The sequence below is a fragment of the Sipha flava genome, unplaced genomic scaffold, assembly GCF_003268045.1.
Source record: "Sipha flava isolate LNK unplaced genomic scaffold, YSA_version1 89_pilon_pilon, whole genome shotgun sequence".
In the NCBI taxonomy this organism is placed as follows: Eukaryota; Metazoa; Arthropoda; class Insecta; order Hemiptera; family Aphididae; genus Sipha; species Sipha flava.
The window spans coordinates 718,559-736,490 of NW_020273631.1; the positions used below are offsets into that span (position 1 = coordinate 718,559).

The following is a 17,932-nucleotide window of genomic DNA, read 5'->3' on the forward strand; positions in this document are numbered from 1 at the left end:
AAAAGGCGGCAATTTGTTTAGTTCTTAAAGCAGTACAATGGTTAAATCCGGCACTGAATACAATGACGGGCATGTACTGTCTGGTTTGCAAGGACATGGAAAGGCCTCATTTGAACGGCTCGATCTGTTTCCAATAAACACGTTTTCCTTTATTTTTTCTTATGCAAATCGCTGTCTTTGTACAAATGTTCTTCCTTTTCGTATACCATGTTGAAAATGTTTAAAATCATTTCAATTCCATTTTTCTGTACGATTTTGTTTTAGTTTTAAATACATATAGTAAACCGCCTTTAGTTGATTTTTATATGTGCAAATTGCAATTTTTAATGTGTATTGCATGTGCATGTACATAAATTGATTGTGTTGTTCATAATTTATTATATTGTATTGTATTATTCGTTCTTGACGTTCTCGCTAATGAAGCGGACCTTTTCTTATTTTCCTCGTTGTTTGCCATTATTATTATTATTATTATTATTATTATAATTATTATAATATTTTATATTATACATTATTATTTATGTTATAGTTTGGTTGATATTGTATCACCAAAAACATATTTTCGTTTGCGCAAACACATAAAAAATCAATGAACAAACTAGAAAAAACTAGAAAGATTTTTTGAAAGATGGTCTTGTCAGTGATATATATTTTTAACTAAATTAGTCTATATTATACTGTCATCATATGTTATTGCGATCAGATTAGATTCTTTTTAAATCCCTATAGGAAAATGCAGTCAAATATAACTCTACATCGTCATCTAACTTTCTGTACTTATATTACTTAATAACTTAAAAAATCAGATTTTTATTTTCCAACATTGTTGGCTCACTCCAGTTATGTTTAAAAATACTATTACATTTTTAATGTAAAATGCTAAAATTATTATAATTAATAAAAATGTTTAAATTAAAATTATGTTGGACTTGAAATGTTCGCGTGCGTCCTAATCATTCAATTTGTTATTATATTAATAAAATGGAGGGATCTATATAATTTTTTTTGCAGTAGATAGCCAAGGTATCAGGCTAGCATCCGTGATACTTAGATTTTTCCCAATGTGGGAAATTCAATCATTTATTATTATTAATAATTAATTAGTTTATAATTAAATTTTTTATTGGATTAGTCTAATATTTATGTTCATTCCTTTCGGTTTAATACAATTTTGATATTAAAAAAAAAAAAAAAAAAAAAAAGAAATTATAAAAAATAATTAGATATTGAGGGTCACTGATTTCTTATCTATGTTGTTATCAATTGTCACATTCGTGATTCGTCTCATTATAAAAAAAAAAAAGTCAGAAATTCTATTTCATTGCAATTATTTGATCATAATATTTTCATATTACCTACTTCACTTTTCATCTCGAATCAGCTGACTTTAATGTAGAATAATAATGTGACTTGCTGTAACTATTGAGAACTCATCTTAAGTTTAACTTAACATTTTATTATTTTTTGGTAATAATTATTTTTCTTTTTCATTTGTTTTGTGAGTAATTTTATACTATCCAATATGTATGACAATCCTAAAACACTAAAAGATTTGTGCATTAACTATGTGTGTAATAACATTGAAAAAGTTTATATGGCTGAACAAATAAGTGAGACAGACTTGCAGCCTTCTGAACCAGAATATATGTTTATTGACAATAATGTATACTTGCCAATGGAGATATCAGAGATATTATTAACAAATCTAAGTATCCGGAATAAACTGAATGATGAAATATTATCTCTATTCAGTCATAAAAACGTCTATTTAAGGTTTGTATACTATTTTAAAAATGTTAGTGCTTCCGTACATTATTAGGAATTTTATAGCTATTTATTAAAATTCTCCTTCATAATCTCAATTATTTATAAGCATGTACCTATTATCAAATATTTAATTATTTTAAATTAATATGATATTAATTTGTTTTTTAAAGATAGGTTTTGTATAAAATTTCTTTTTCTTTTATTTAATTGTTTTCAATATCTAAATTGTAAAAATGTGATTGCATGTTAGGAATTAATTGTTTGGATTATTTTTTTATTTAAATGTTTAGTTTTTTTGATATTGACATTATGAATATATGTTTATAGTATATACCTAGGTAATGAAATTCTTAAGAAATGTCTAGACATTTTAAAGTTCAAGTTATATAACTTTTATGATCTAAATTTTTTATTTTATAGTGTTAATAACTTTGATTATAAGTATTTACCAATAAATTGACTGCACCATTGTGAACAAAATACAAATTTATTAACATATATTTATACCAATCCCAATGTGTTTTTGATATTAATTATAATTTTGGTATATTTTAGGAATGTTGTTCTACCGAAAACAAAACATTTGACTACAAAAGGACTAAGAACTTTAAAAAAGCATAAAATAAAAAAATTAAAAGTTCATGGTTTAGATTGTACAGTGAATGAACTTATTGGTTCATTAGGAGAATGGACGACCCAGAATTTAGAATCGCTAAGTGTTTCTAATAGTTCGTTCATTAGTAATTCTTAGTAAGTTTTTGAGTAAAAAGAATTATGAAGCCAAATGATCTTAGTATTACAAATTATTTTATTATACCAAATATAATTTTTTTTACTAATGAATAAAACATTTTTATTAAAAAAAAAATAAAATATTATCATAAAATGATTATAACACATAAATATAAATCATAATTTACATTCGAATTATTATAATAATAAAATTATTGAATATTAAAAGAATAAAGATTTTGTCAATTACTGTTACATTATAATTAGATAATTATTAAGATATTGTAACTTGTAATTGTATTGAATTAATTAAAAAAGAAATTACTTATTTTTTAATAATAAAAAATTAAGTGTTTATTTTTGATTTTTACACAATTTCAAAGCATAATACTGTAATGCAATATATTATATTGTAGTAAATGTTGTAGATAGCAATCAAAAAAATATGCCAAATGTACAAAGCAAATGTCAAAAGTATAATATTTTGATAATTAGAAAATACATTTTTTATAATTCTAGTAATTACAAATAATCTGATTAATCTCATTACTACATTGTTAAAGTATAAATTTAGCTTAAATAATAATTTTTAAATATATTTAATAAAAAAAAATTAATAAGATAATAATAATTAATAATTTATTATGTTTTTAAAATTTTAACACAAATTATTTGTATTATAAATAAGCTAATTTATATTCAAAATGGATATTCATAATAATCTTAAATTTATTTTTTATATGTTTTATAGTGAGGTAAAATTTTGTGTTGTGGTATCTTTATCAAAATTAAAAAATTTACGCTCACTTGATGTGAGTAATACTGAGTTTAATACCAAAAATTTGTCTGCCATCGTAGAAGACTTGCCTCTTTTGGAGATATTAGACATTTCTAATACAAAAGTTGATACTCTATTACCATTAGAAAAAAAGAAAAATCAATTACGAAAATTAAGTGTTTATAATTTAAAGGTATGATATAAATTATTTTTAGTTAACATATTGTACAATAATTATTAAAATAAAATAATTTTTTTTTTTTTTAATAGTTAACTTAATTTTTATAACCTGTTAGAAAGCTGTTAATGCATTATGTGGGATCATTAATTATTATTATTTTTCTTTTTACTATTTTTTTATAATAGCCAATCTATAAGTACTGTAATTAGTTTAACATTATATGTATTTATTGTATATTGTTTAAACGTATTCCTCAAACTCAAAAATATGATTTTTACTAGTCATAATTAATTGTTCACTTTTTATATAATTATGTTAAATGTTTTTTGAAAAATTAGATTTACCCATAAATGAAACTATGAAAAAAGTTTAGGAGTGCTTTTTTACTCCTGAATCATACTAAAAACTAAGAACTAAAAAAAAAAAAAATGAATAAAGATATTAAATTAACGTATGAAAATATAACAATTATTAAGTTAGATCACTGAAATATTTGAGAGAGGTTAGGTTTTCCTAATTCCACTAATTTAACCTATGGCTATATAAATAGATATATTTGAGATTGATACTTATTTAATATTTTAGAAACTTATCACAACAATTCTAATAAAATAAAAATAATTAATTATTATATTATATATAGTAATTAATATTATTTTACTAAAAATTATCTTTATTGAAGTTTTACCTTACCATTTTAAATGTTTTTAATTGATAAGTGTTAAGAATGAAATATTAATTTCTATATCATATTTTTCTTTATTAGGAAACTACAATGAATGTAATTGCCTTCAGTCCACTCAAGTTTATGACATCACTGACACATTTAGATTTGTCTTCTGAAAAACAAGCTCATCCATTTGAAACTTTCAGCTGTGATACACCTTGGTTGCAATTTTTGACAGATCCTAATTGGTTACCAAATTTGGTATCATTAGATATATCGGGTTAGTTTAATTTTATTTTTTTAATGTAGATAGGTAGATATGGTGCATCAATCACGATGTGTACATCCTTATTTGTAGTCATTGTTTGATTCTAAACTAAGTATAAGTATAATTTTTTTCTATTTTAAAATTCAATTTCTTATGTACTTAAGAAAAAAAATAAAGTGAATGTGAAAAGAATATGAAAATTTTGCATATTAAAAAAATAAACATGTATAATAAATAATTGGTGTGCATTTAATTAATGCTTTACTGTAAAAAATTTGTGAATGATCAGAATATAATTATGTTTTGAATTATTTTAAGAAATTTAATTGTAATTGTGTATTAATATTTTATGGTGATTGTAAAATAATTTTTATCCATAAAATTTTATAGGAAGTGATAATGTCGGTCCTAGAATTATGCAAGATTTTTTAACTAATCATAAAAAACTCAGATTTCTGGGCTTGATGCATATGGATGACTGTGGCTTAGCCATGTTCACAGTTCCCACTCATCCATTATATAACCCTGACTTAGTGGTTAGTATTACATTTAAATTTTTTTGGTTCAAATTAATAATTAGTAGTAAATTATAAATTCACTGTCTAATAAGTTTAATAATATGATTTATATTTTAACTTTTTTTTTTTAATTACAAAATAATTATAAAATTACATTTCTGTATTTAGGTTACTGGTGTTGTAACACAAGAACAATTGTTGACAGGCTTAAAACGTTATCCTAATCGCCCTACATATATTCAAAAATGTCTTTATCACTTATTTAAATGGACAGAAAAGTATATATCTCCAAAAGTTGACATAATTGAAGTAATTTAAATTATAATATGTACAATTTTAATGTGTAATATTTTTTCAATTATAATATATTTTTGTTGTTTCAGTTAATTTTAAATGTAATGAACTGTCTTTCTGACAGTTTTCCAGTACAAATGGCAGGAACTGCTTGTCTTTATAATCTAACTAAAAGTGATCTGGCATCAAAAATACATCCTAGTGTCTTAGCTAAAGTAGTGGAAGCTACATTAGATGCCATGGAACGTTTTCCAAGTTATAATCAATTACAGAAAAACACGTTATTGACATTATGTAGTGATCGAATACTACAAGTATGTATAACACAATTAATTGAACAAGCAATGATTAAACATAATATTCTAGGAATATACAAAATTATTTATTATTTCTACAAAATTGTACAAGTTGTTTTTTTTTTTTAATTTTTATCCATTGTTTTTAAATATTATAATTTACTTAGATATAAAATGAATTTATAGCTTTATCAGTTTATAAAGAAAATCAGAAATATGATTTATAAATTTCTGAAAAGGTATTTGATTTGAAATTAACTGAATTTTCTTATAAATATTAGGATGTCAAAATGGATAAGTTCAGATGTGCAAAATTAGTCTTGGATTCATTACATTTTTTTAATGATGTTGTCATGAACCGCATGAGTGTTGCTATATGCAGTATTTTAGGTAAATTGTTTACATTTTTTATTTAGATTTTAAATTTATATGGCACGATTTTATCTTTTTGTTTAAACATTTGTTCCTCAAAAATATTTTCTTCTTCTTCTTCAGTAAACTCGGCCACTAAGACCATCGCGACATACATCCTTGCCTCCAATTTTCTTTATCCGCTGCTTATATCCTCCAGTCTACCCCTCCTCCTTACGCTTTCACATAATTTCTTACTACGTCTTCCCATCTCAGTCGTAGTGTTCCCAGCGGTCTTTTCCCAGTAGGGTTTTCTTCTAATACTATGCATATGAATGGGTTTTGGCTACGCCAAGCATGCCCAGACCATAGCAATCTTTTGTTCTTTATTTTTTCAAGTATACTGGGTTTACGGAATAGCGTTTCTAATTCATCATTTTTTCTTATTCTCCACTCACTGCTTAGCATGTCTTTTACTGGTACAAAAATCTTTCATAGTATTTTTCTTTTCAAAACTAAGAGTTTTTTTTTCATTACTTTTCCTCAATGGCCATGTCTAAGCTCTATAAATAATTACAGGTCGTATTAATGTAATATATAATTGTATTTTTAAATCCTTTGAAAGTGATCTTGATCCCAGTAATTTGGCAAGAACATAGAGGCATTTATTTTGTGATTGAATTCTTACCCCTATTTCTATTTCAATTTTATTTTTCTCTGAGAGTATAGACCCTAAGTATTTAAATTGTTTTGTTCTTTTAAAATTTCGGTTATTGATGTTAAGCGTTGAATATAGTCTTTTTGGTGTTTTATCTTCCTACTACCATATATTCCATTTTCTCTTCATTAATATGAAGTCCATCTTTCAGTGCTGCTTTCTTTAGCTGATTTAATAATGATTTTAGTCCGTCTTGTGATTCTTTCATGATCACCAGATCATCTAAGCTAGCAGTCCTATGGGCAATTCCTGGAATTTAACTCCTTCTTGCTGTGTAATATTCATCTCCATTATTACTTTTTCTACCACTATATTAAATAAGATTGATGACATAGCGTCCCCCTGTCTTAAACCTGATTTAACTAATATTGGGTCTGTAGTTATATTTCCAATCCTAACTTTGACAAATGTCTCCAAAATGCTTATCTCAATCAGTTTTATAAACTTGTTCTTAAAATGTAATTCCCTCAAGATATTGATTAGGCTTTTTCTGTGTATGCTATCATTCGCTTTCTTAAAATCTATGAAAAGAACATGTATTTCTCTGTCGAATTCCCAGGTTTTTTGATATATTTGCCTTAAGATAAATATCTGGTCTGTAGTCAACCTTCCTGGCCTGAAGCCATATTGGTAATTGCCAATAACTTGTTCCGATTTTTCTTTTATCCTTGATAATACAAAACTATTTTATTAAAAATAAACACTGTATATTTTATTCAGATTGTTTAACTTTGTATTTTAGCTGCAAAAATTTCTACATCTGAAACATCTCAATTGGGATCCAACCCAAGATATATGTCCAAATTACTGTCAATAGTTTGTGAAAAACTAACTAATCAAGTTGTTGATGTAACTATGAAATTTACATTGAGTGCACTTTGGAACCTTACTGGTAAGAGAAAATTAAAATTTTTAATGAATTATTTAAACTATTATGAGATATGTATAATATATAGCAATTTTATTTAAAAGATTCAGAGTATCTAGACTCTCTAAGACCTATTGATGTTGTAATATTAAAAATTAATAATAGTAAAAAGAATTTAAAATAATTTAATTTTTATTATAATTATCTAGTAAAAATTTAATATTGAGAAAATTCACAACGGTCATGTTATTGTAAATAAAAAATAAAAATGTAAGGTAATTTTTTAGGTAAGGTCTCTTCTCAAAATTAGTTTTAAAAAACCTTAATACATTAATAATTGTTCATAATTGTGAAAACATTTAATTATAAGATATTTGCTTAGATGACTTACACATGACTTGGAACAAATTTATTTTATAGGCTTTAAAATTTGCCCATTTTATTTTGTAGTCTTAGATGTTATTTTTTTTAAGGCATTAGAAATTTTCTGATAAGTATTACATATTTATGAAAACATTCTAATAAATTTGATTATAAATTTATGTTTTGCATTAAAAGGAAGTTAAAATAATGAAACATTTATTTTTTTTTATTTTAAAAATATATGAAAAAATAAATAAAATAAACAAATAGTTTGTTATTTTGGAATGCATTTTCTTAATAATTTTAATCACTTTAAATCTTGTCTAGAATTATATTTGTTTTGAAGAGTATTATATAACATATAAGAGTGGAAGAAATAGATCGCAGATTGATTATTTTATTTGGAAGTGAGAAAATATAAAAAGAATAAAAGATCGAAAAGTAATTTTTGGGGAGAATGTTATAACAAAACATAGGTTGATGATAATAGATTTATGATAATGGTGTAATGAGAAAAAGATGAGTATAATAGGTATAAAAAGAAAACTGAAAAGGAATTGAGATATTAATAGCAAATTAATAGGAAACAAAAAAAAAGGAGTGTATAAATAAATTGAAGAAAAAATTGAGTGGAACGTTGAGGGAAATATAAATAAAGTTTGGAAAAAAATGGCAACTTGTGTTAAGTATATAGCAAAAGAGATTGTTGGTGAAATCAAGAGTAGTATGCCAGAAAACAAGGAAATGTAGTGGCGGTATGAAGAGATTCATAGAGTAATATCAAAGAAGAAAAAGCAATTTAAGTAATTGCAGAAAAGAAAGAAGAGAGAAGATTTGATAGAGATCAAGTAAAATAGTGAAAAGTGTAGTAAACAAAATTAAGCTTAATAGGTATGATGAGTTATATGAGAGGCTAGGAACACGGAAAAGAGAAAAATAAATGTTTAGACTGACTAAGGTCAGATAAAGGTGATCCTAAGATTTTCACAATGTTTGGTGTATAAAAAATGATGAAGATTTGAAAAAAAAGATAGAATGAATATTTTGATAGATTACTGAATGAGAAGTATCCTAAAGAGTTTTTAGAGAGTATTTCATGGTATGAAGGATTAGTTAAGTTAGTAAAAAGGAAGTGAAGGTTGCGGTGAAGACGATAAAAATAAAAAAGCGCTATGATCATATGGAGTTCCTTAGAGATGTGGAAAATTTTAGAGGATGTAAACATTGAATGGTTGTGTTTATGTTTAGACTCGGAGAGTCGTGAAACACACAAAAAGAAAGAAAAATAACTATTAAATTGGGTTTGGTTTTATTTTATTGGAGATAATAATAAGAATTGTGCTCGGAGAGCTTAATGACACTAATTAATGAATAATAATAATATATTTGTGCTCGGAGAGCTTACTACAAAATAGTGGACGGAATCACGGCTCGCGTTGACGGAAATAGAAACCTTGAGTGAACGATAATGCAGTCGATGCAACGCCGGAATTACTCTGACTATTGCCCCATAGACCGATGGTTATGTTGATCGATGCAATGTCAGAATAAATCCGACTAATACACCACTGACGAACATTAATATATTATTCGTCGAGGTCGGGGGGGATACTGTCTTCCAATGGTGCGTAAGTTTGCCCGGGAAGGTCTACAACACTGGAGAGACAGGAAATGGCGACTTTTGATCACGCCACCGTGCCTTTTATAGGTAGATGCACCGATAACGGCATCTGGTGGCGCGATGGATAAAGTTTAAAGTTTTTTTTTGTGATGGCTCGGAATCCGATAGACAAAGTTTAATTAAAATAGTACTTTAATTAACTAATTAACATGCGCGGACAAACTCGATATCTCAATAAATAATAACCATCATCGATGAATATATAATAATCACTCTAAGATAAAATACTGAGCGTCCGCACATGTTACGTAATTATTGCATAACCAGGTTAAAAGATCTTTTTAATAAGATGCTAATAGAGGGGGAAATGCCAGTATATTGGAGAATGAGTTTTATTTTACTAATATTTAAAAGCAAGGAGACATACAGGAATATGGAAACTATAGAGGAATAAAGCTGATGAGTCATAGTATAAAGATTTGGAAAAAGATTATAGAGAAAAGAATAAGAAGAGAGATGTCAATATCAGAAAATCAGTTGGGTTTTATGCCAGGAAAATCAGCAATGAAGCTATTATTTGGTGTTACACCACTAGTAGAAAAGTGTAGGGAAAAGAAGAAAATGTATTATGCATGGTGCTTATAGATTTAGAAAATATGTATGTCAGGGTGCCAAGAGAAGTTTTAACATAGGAATTCATGAAAAAAGAGGTACCAAAAATATATATTAATTTGATTTAGGATATGTATGAAAGCTAGAGGACTAGTGTCGAGGGTTTGTGTGGTGTAATAGAAGATTTTAACTTAGGAATTGGTGTGAATCAGGGAATACACTTATTTGTTCCTTGTAGTAGTAGATGAAGTTATAAAAGAGATACAAGACGAGATACCATAGGTATGATGTTTGTTGATTATATAGTTTTGGTAGGAGGAAATCTGGAAGAAATTAATAATAGATTCGATAAGTGGAGGTTAGCTCTCGAAGGAAAGGGATTGAGAATTAGTAAAAATAAAACAGAGTATATATAGTATGACTTTGGAGGAAGATACCAAGAAGTTATGGGGATGAGGAGACCAGTGACAATAAGGGGTGATGTGATAGGTGAAGTCAAGAATTTTTAATATTTAGGATCATTTGTACAAAATAACCGGAAATTTGGCATCAATGTAAAATATAGGATTTAATGTGGTTAAATGAAATGGAGAGAAACGTTGGGCTTTTTATGTGATAAGAGGATTTCCATGAGATAAATTTTACAGGAATGTAGTGAGGTAAACTATGCTATATGATTCAGAGTGTTGGGCGGTTGACAGGAGAATAGAATTGAGTACGAGTGTTGCAGAAATGAAAATGCTTTTATGTGTAGGTGAAGTGACAAAATAAGATAGAATAAGGAATGAATATGTAAAAGGTAGTATTAGTGTAGAGTCAATAATGAACAAGATGAAAAAAATAGACTAAGATGGTTTGAAAATGCGATGAGGGGAGAGGAAATAAAAGCAATAAGAGTGAAAATTATTTATTAAAATAATTTATGAAAATGAACGTTGAAAATAAAAGAGGAAGAGGAAGACCAAAAAGAGATGGTTGGATACAATTGAAAATGATATGAAGGCTATTGGTAAGTATTTAGGGGATGTAGAAAATCTAGGAGACAAGTGAAGGTTCAGGACTAGAATAGTCAACCCCAAATAGTAGAAAGAAAAGCAAAGGAGAAGGAGAAGAAGAATTTGTTTTGAAAATAATATTAATATTATTATCATTTATTTTGTAGATTTTTAATAGTTATTCGTTAATTTTATTTATTGTATTTTAATTCATCAAAAATATCACAGTTTATTGTTTTATAGTTTATGTAGAATATTTTTGGCAATTTAAATTTTTAGATGAATCCCCTACAACATGTAAAGTATTTATTGATGAAGGTGGATTAGAACTATATATGAATATATTAAATACGTTTATTGATGACAGTACGGTAGAAACCAAAGTACTTGGTTTGATAAACAATATAGCTGAAGTACCACATTTGCGAGCAATGCTATTTAAGAATGATATTATTCCTACTTTAAGGTACTTTACCTGGTGAATTAATTTATATATGTATGTATGTATTTATTTGTGTTATTTTTAATATCCTACTTACTTATTTCAGACGTTTATTGCAATCGGAACAAATTGATGTAAGTTACTTTGCAGCTGGAATAATTGCACATTTAGCTTGTGAACCTGGTTGGGAAACATTTACTGCTAATGGAAAAACTGAAGTCTTGGAAGAATTACGGTATGCTGTTAAACAGTGGGTATCACCAGAAGGAGAAATGGTAGCATATAGATCATTTCAGCCTTTTATTGGCTTACTTAACTCAACTGATACACCACAAGTTCAGTTATGGGCTGCTTGGGCTATACTTCATGTTTGTACTAAAAATGGTTTGTTGATAAATGAATATTAATAATTTTTTAAAAAAAAGAACATAATTGAAACCATTTTTTTTTAAATTGTATTTCTTATTTATTTAATTTAAATATTATTACTACCATACTTTTTTTTAGCTAAAAAGTATTGTGCAATGCTTAATAAAGAAAATGGAGTTGAAATACTTCAAAAAATTGCACTTGACGAGTCAGTTGATCTTGAAGTAAGTGAACTATGTTATCATATATTGGATTTGATGAATGAATTTAGGTAAGTTTAAAACATATTAAGTTTTTAAATAACAATTGACAAAATTAAACTGCGTACTATTAGTTGAAGTATAATGCTTATTATGTTTATAGGAGTATTTCTAATCCAGTGCTACCCAATGATACATTTTAGTTTTTTACTTCAAATTATAGTATTCCTTTAAATTAAAAGTTATAATTTTTTTTTTTTTTTTTTTTTTAACTTCTTGTTTATATTTTATTATATTTTTATAATTTTCTTAACATATGTGTTGTAAGTATTGTATACCTTTGGCTTTAAATTGAGATTGAAAAAAAGTACCATGTAAAATGAAAAATGTAACAAATAAATTATACTTATTTCTTCTAGTTTTATGATATCTGTGTTAGAAATTAATTTAAAACTTTAATCTGTTTTATAATTATTTGAAACAATATATGATACCTGAAAATGAATCATTATAAAGTGTATATGTATGATTTTAACATTATATTATAAATATTTTATTTTTATTTATATTTTATAAATTCATTATTATTTATAACATTTAAACATTTAAGTTATAGATACTTTTTTAGTATGCTACTTACTCAAATGTAATGATTTATGATGCTAATATAATTTTTTGTTACATACAAGTAATTGGTTTGATAAATACCTAGATTGAGAAAGTATATAAACATATTGAATAAATTATTTAATTAGGTATTTATTTAATATTTATCATTATGTCTGCATTTTAAAAACAAAAACAAGATTGGACCTCCCTAGTAATGTTTAAACTGCTATTTGATTTATTCCAAGAAAAAAGTGTTTAATTGATAATTTTGTAATTACTTCCTGCAGATAGATCAGAAAAATCACATCACACACTGAATTGAATTTAGAATTAGTGTTTTATTATATATATATACATATATTAGAAATCATAAATTATCGATTATATTTTCAAGAACTACTTGCCTTCTTACACATGATGTAATGAGAAATTTTAAATTTTAATTTCTGTGCTGTTAAAATTATTCATCATTGCAAAACATATTGTAAGCTAAGAATTTTCAATGTTTTTGTTTCTTTCACTAGTCAGCAGAAATGTAATTTATTTCAGAATTGAGACTTATACTTAAATAATTAAGATTAGTAAAATAAATGTGAACAATAATTTTCTGTGAATGGCAACTCATAAAAGACTGTTATTATAATAGAACAATCCAATAAATGCCTTTTTATGAATTTTGTTATAATTAAAATCTGAATCATACATTTTTTTGAAAAAAAATTTGTTATGTTGTTAGAGATTATTCTTAAAATTAGAATGTTTGTACGTGGTATACTAAAATGTATCTAAATAATACTATTTTAATTTTGAGTTACATTAATTCATATGTTTTTTGTAATGTATTAAAAATGTTATTTATTATATAATAGTTAAATAATTTTTTTTGTGTAAATATTGGATTTTCCTTCAAGTCACTTGAGCCACCACATTATAACAAATACAATTATCTATTATATTTATTATACTATTTTTTTTTTTATGTATAGATTGTATAATTTTCTAAATTAAAAATATAAAAAAACAAAAAAATATTGGCTTTAATTAATAAGTTTTCTAAATTAAGCAGGAATATTTTGTTCAGTAATTTTGAGATTTAAAGAAATTCTAGGTATAGTATAGTACAATACTGCCATATCGGTAATCACAAATTTATTTTAATATAGAAATTGAAGACAATTTTAATATGATACAATTTATATTTAAATAGTAGCTTTGTAAGATAACTAATAAACCTTATCAGAAATTAATTTTCTAATGTTGGATTTATAAAAGATATAGATAAAAGATGTTTGCTTTATCAATTTTTTCCTGGTCAAAATTTCACTAAAAAAAAATTCTTTTAAACCTTAAAATATTTTATTTAATATATTTTTTAACCTTTAATTTGTCCAAGATTCTTATTATTTTAAATTTAAATACTATTCAAATATTTATAGTACTATATTTTTAAGTGTCATTTATGCAAATTAAAAATGTATTTTCTAATTAGAATTAAATTTTTTATATCAACATTAAATTATATAAAATATTTTAATACAATCTTTGGTTTATGGTTTCATTTTTTTAATATATTTATCTATTTAATTTGTGATCAGTAGTATCAGTGTAGTATAATCGGAATCAAGTTAGAATTAGAATTAAGTTATATTCTTTTTTTTCAAACCTTTTTACAATATATTGTAGTAAAAATTATAAAAAAAAATATCAGCCTCTAATACGTTGATTAATTAATTTTGTTTCATATGAGATAATAAATTAATATTTTATTATATTTAATATTAAGTATAATGTAACTAAATTATTGATTTGATATTTAAAAAGTTTGTTTCGAATTTTACTTATATTTGAAGAAGTTGTAGGAATTAATTTTATTTAAATAAAAAATAACAATTTTGAAATATAAATTGTTGATATTATACCTATGTAATTATTATTTTTGTTATTTTCTATGCATCTTTTTTTTTTGGGCACTTACTTTAAATTTCAAAAATATAAGATTTATGTTTATATCCATTGAATATTATTTATCAAATACTTTAATTAAAAATCTATTAGATACAAATTATTTTAGAATCATTAATTTATGATATTAATATTTATTTATTTTACTAATCATTAAACCTTAAAAATTAAAAATAAATCTAGCCAGGGATTTATTAGATAAAGCATGTAAATATTGGAATGTACGCATTTTAAATGACCTATAATTCTATAACAAATAATTGCTTTTTATAACATTAAAATGATAAGTATATGATAAAGATAAGTAACTATTATTGAATGATAATTTATTGTTATTACTTTATTTTATTCTTTAACATTTATCTGAAGTCTAAACCTAATATGCATTTTAATTTAAAATAATTAATATATGAAAAAGATTAATTTATCTGATTATCATATTTATTTCTAGCTTATACACTGTTTATCTACATTGATTATAATAATACATTCTTAAATTTATTTTTGAAATCTGACTTTAAATTTGATGTAAACAATTATTTTTTATTTAATGCATTTATTAGTACAGTCAGGAGTCAACACCCAAATTTTAAATCAAAACGGTCTCTGTAGTTATTACCTATAATTATTTAAGTATTTTAACCAGTACTTTTTTTATTAAATTTATGGGGCGTTATACATTGAGTTAGTAATATTATAAATGTTATAAAGTTATATAAGACAAATTTTATGACCTTTGTGACATTACTTGTTTTATCATATATTTATACAACATTGTATTGCAAATTATGAATCATGGAGTATATTTTTTATGTGCTTACATTCTGTATTTAGATACATTTTTTTCTCTTGATTTTTGTAAATTTATTAATCTGCAAGATATTTACTAAAAACCAACTAAATTGAAAACTTATCAATAGCCTTATTTTTAAAATAATTTATAAAATAACCAATTTTAACATTTTGATTAAAATCTGTCAAGTTAAAATTATGTTTAATGAGTTTATTATGTTTATCACCAAATGCATGTACTAATTTTATTTTTTCTTACATGTACAGATTTAATTGTGTTTTAGAAGTTTATAATTTTTTTTTTTTTTTTTTTGTTTGGTAGTTATTCAAAATACATACAATTAAATAATAATAATAGCAATTCTAAGTGACTGTTAAATGCATTATTTATCAAAAAAAAAAAAAAACCCACTATTGTGTATTTTTGTAGTAAATATCAAATAAAAACAATGAATGTTTAACATAAAAATCAAAAATATTCTGTTCAATTATTCTTTTATAAAAAGCTATGGAAAGTTATCTTAGTCCAATCTAATAAAATGTATCCATTATTAGAAAAACAATTTATTACACATATTATTGTTTATGTGCATTTGTATATTTGTTAGTGTAATATCTTAGTGTTTATTTACTTAACATTAAATTATTATTGTACAGTGTTTTTATTTTGTTAAAATATAATACATAAAAAGAATAATTATGTTTAATATTTATGTAAGTGTAGTCTTAAATTATATTATGTATAAAATTTACTTTAATAGTTATATTGTAATTTTTATAATTATCATAGACAATAGAATCATCATTATCTGTATATTATACTTGTAGAATAAATAATATTGTCTGTGTAAATTATAAATTTATTTTTAATACCTATATTTTTATGATTTACGTGGTAAGTATGGAAAGGTTAAGAAAACTCCATAAACTGAACACAAATAGATACTTATAGATAGTATATAATCAGTGGCGGATGCAGGGAGAGGTTTTGGGGTTTCAAACCCCCCATGAAATGAATGGATGATTAATTTTAAATGTAATTATCCTGCCTTATGTACCTTAAAAAAAATGAATTATTCAAAATACGATTAAAATATGCTAGAAAAAAAATGTTTTGTTAAGAAAAGTGAATTTGTAATAATTTGTAATTTTCCAAACGTTCTAAAAGGTATTGGTGTTTAAAACTCAAATGTTTGAAATTCCATGATGGCAATACTTCGTAAAAATAATGCGTGTTTGTAAGTTATTATCAGTAAGTAAAAATAAGTAAATATACGTAATCGATATAATATTATTTACAATGGTACATTATGATTGACGGTTTCCCTAAATTTTGTGTTGTATGGTCATGTGATAACGATCGACAATAGTCAATCTATAATCAATAGTAAATTATTTCAAAATAAAGGTAATCAGGTCCGTATTTAGAGGGGGGGGGGGTCGGGTAGGCACATGTCCGGAGGCGTCAAGTCTCAGGGGCGGCAAAATATGAATTATCATCATATAATTCCTATCATATAATAATACCTATAGCCCTTCTAGTTGTGTCACTGAACTACTATAGTTTACTATAATGGAAATCTAAAACAACTTTCTATTGATGTCGGAACAAAATAAAAAAAATGTAAAAGCTGTTTTAGACATTAGACATTAGACATTATAAATAATAATCTTTATTTCTTATTGCTTTCAATTAAATAATAAAAACGTTTGTATATCTTTGCTGTAATGTGCGAATAAAGGCAAATTAAAAAAAAAAAAAAAAAACGTTTATATAATTATATATTTTGTAATTTATACTTCAAAATATTTTAACTTCACTATGTAGCTACGTTAATGACACATAGTTGGGTCAAATGAAAGATATAAGTTTGCACTGATATTTTGCAAATTAATTATTTTTCCTGGTATTTGTATTCAATGTTTATTACTTACTGGCATAAGAGTTAGTTTGTTTCGTTTTTTTTTATTCATGTTGATCATATGCAATTTTTATAATTAACTTTCGCAGTATTCTATGACCTAATAAGACTTGATAAAAATTTATCGTAAACAAAAAAACAATTTTTTCTGTTAGATCCTCGGAAGGTTATATTTTACAAGTTACGCTTAATACTTACATAGATTAATTAGCACATATTTAGCACGTAATACTTATTACAACGATTATGATATCAAATAAGGTGTGTTAAATTGTTCATAATAACATTGGCATGTTGAATCAAATATGTATTGAATGTTGCATATATATAGTAGATTATTTTAATTTAATTTTAAACGTTTCAGATCAGTCCGTGTCTTAAAGAACAGTAATACGATGAGATTATTTTACAGTAAGAAGAACGTATATACATAATGTTAACCAAAAGAGGTAAATGGATATTTATTAGCAATGCGAATCATCCTAAATATTGCATATTCATGATTCATGAGGTCTATGATCAATATGAAACCCATATTTTAGGGCAATGGTGCAACTAGTGGTGGGGTTTGGGGGTTGTATCCCCTCAACATTTTTCTGAGATTTGT

The 17,932-nt window shown here is 24.7% G+C and overlaps 1 protein-coding gene across 1 annotated transcript; it reads left to right on the plus strand.

The window, feature by feature from the left end:
* The first annotated feature begins 1,522 nt into the window (after nucleotides 1-1,522).
* LOC112693668 (protein zyg-11 homolog B-like) lies at nucleotides 1,523-12,438 on the plus strand. Its single transcript, XM_025568848.1, has 13 exons — nucleotides 1,523-1,773; nucleotides 2,323-2,517; nucleotides 3,251-3,470; nucleotides 4,225-4,405; nucleotides 4,784-4,929; nucleotides 5,080-5,220; nucleotides 5,295-5,519; nucleotides 5,783-5,891; nucleotides 7,313-7,462; nucleotides 11,309-11,495; nucleotides 11,578-11,855; nucleotides 11,979-12,111; nucleotides 12,204-12,438. Exons 1-13 carry the CDS (start codon nucleotides 1,523-1,525, stop codon nucleotides 12,241-12,243), a joined length of 2,256 nt encoding a protein of 751 aa, XP_025424633.1. The 3' UTR covers nucleotides 12,244-12,438.
* The last annotated feature ends 5,494 nt before the right edge of the window (nucleotides 12,439-17,932 follow it).

What these genes read in the sequence shown, in the direction of transcription:
- LOC112693668 (XM_025568848.1), top strand. Translation starts at nt 1,523, where the DNA reads ATGTATGACAATCCTAAAACACTAAAAGATTTGTGCATTAACTATGTG. An exon ending in TATATAACCCTGACTTAGTG is followed by an intron (nt 4,930 to 5,079) that starts GTTAGTATTACA and finishes TTCTGTATTTAG; the next exon opens with GTTACTGGTGTTGTAACACA. An exon ending in TCATGTTTGTACTAAAAATG is followed by an intron (nt 11,856 to 11,978) that starts GTTTGTTGATAA and finishes ACTTTTTTTTAG; the next exon opens with CTAAAAAGTATTGTGCAATG.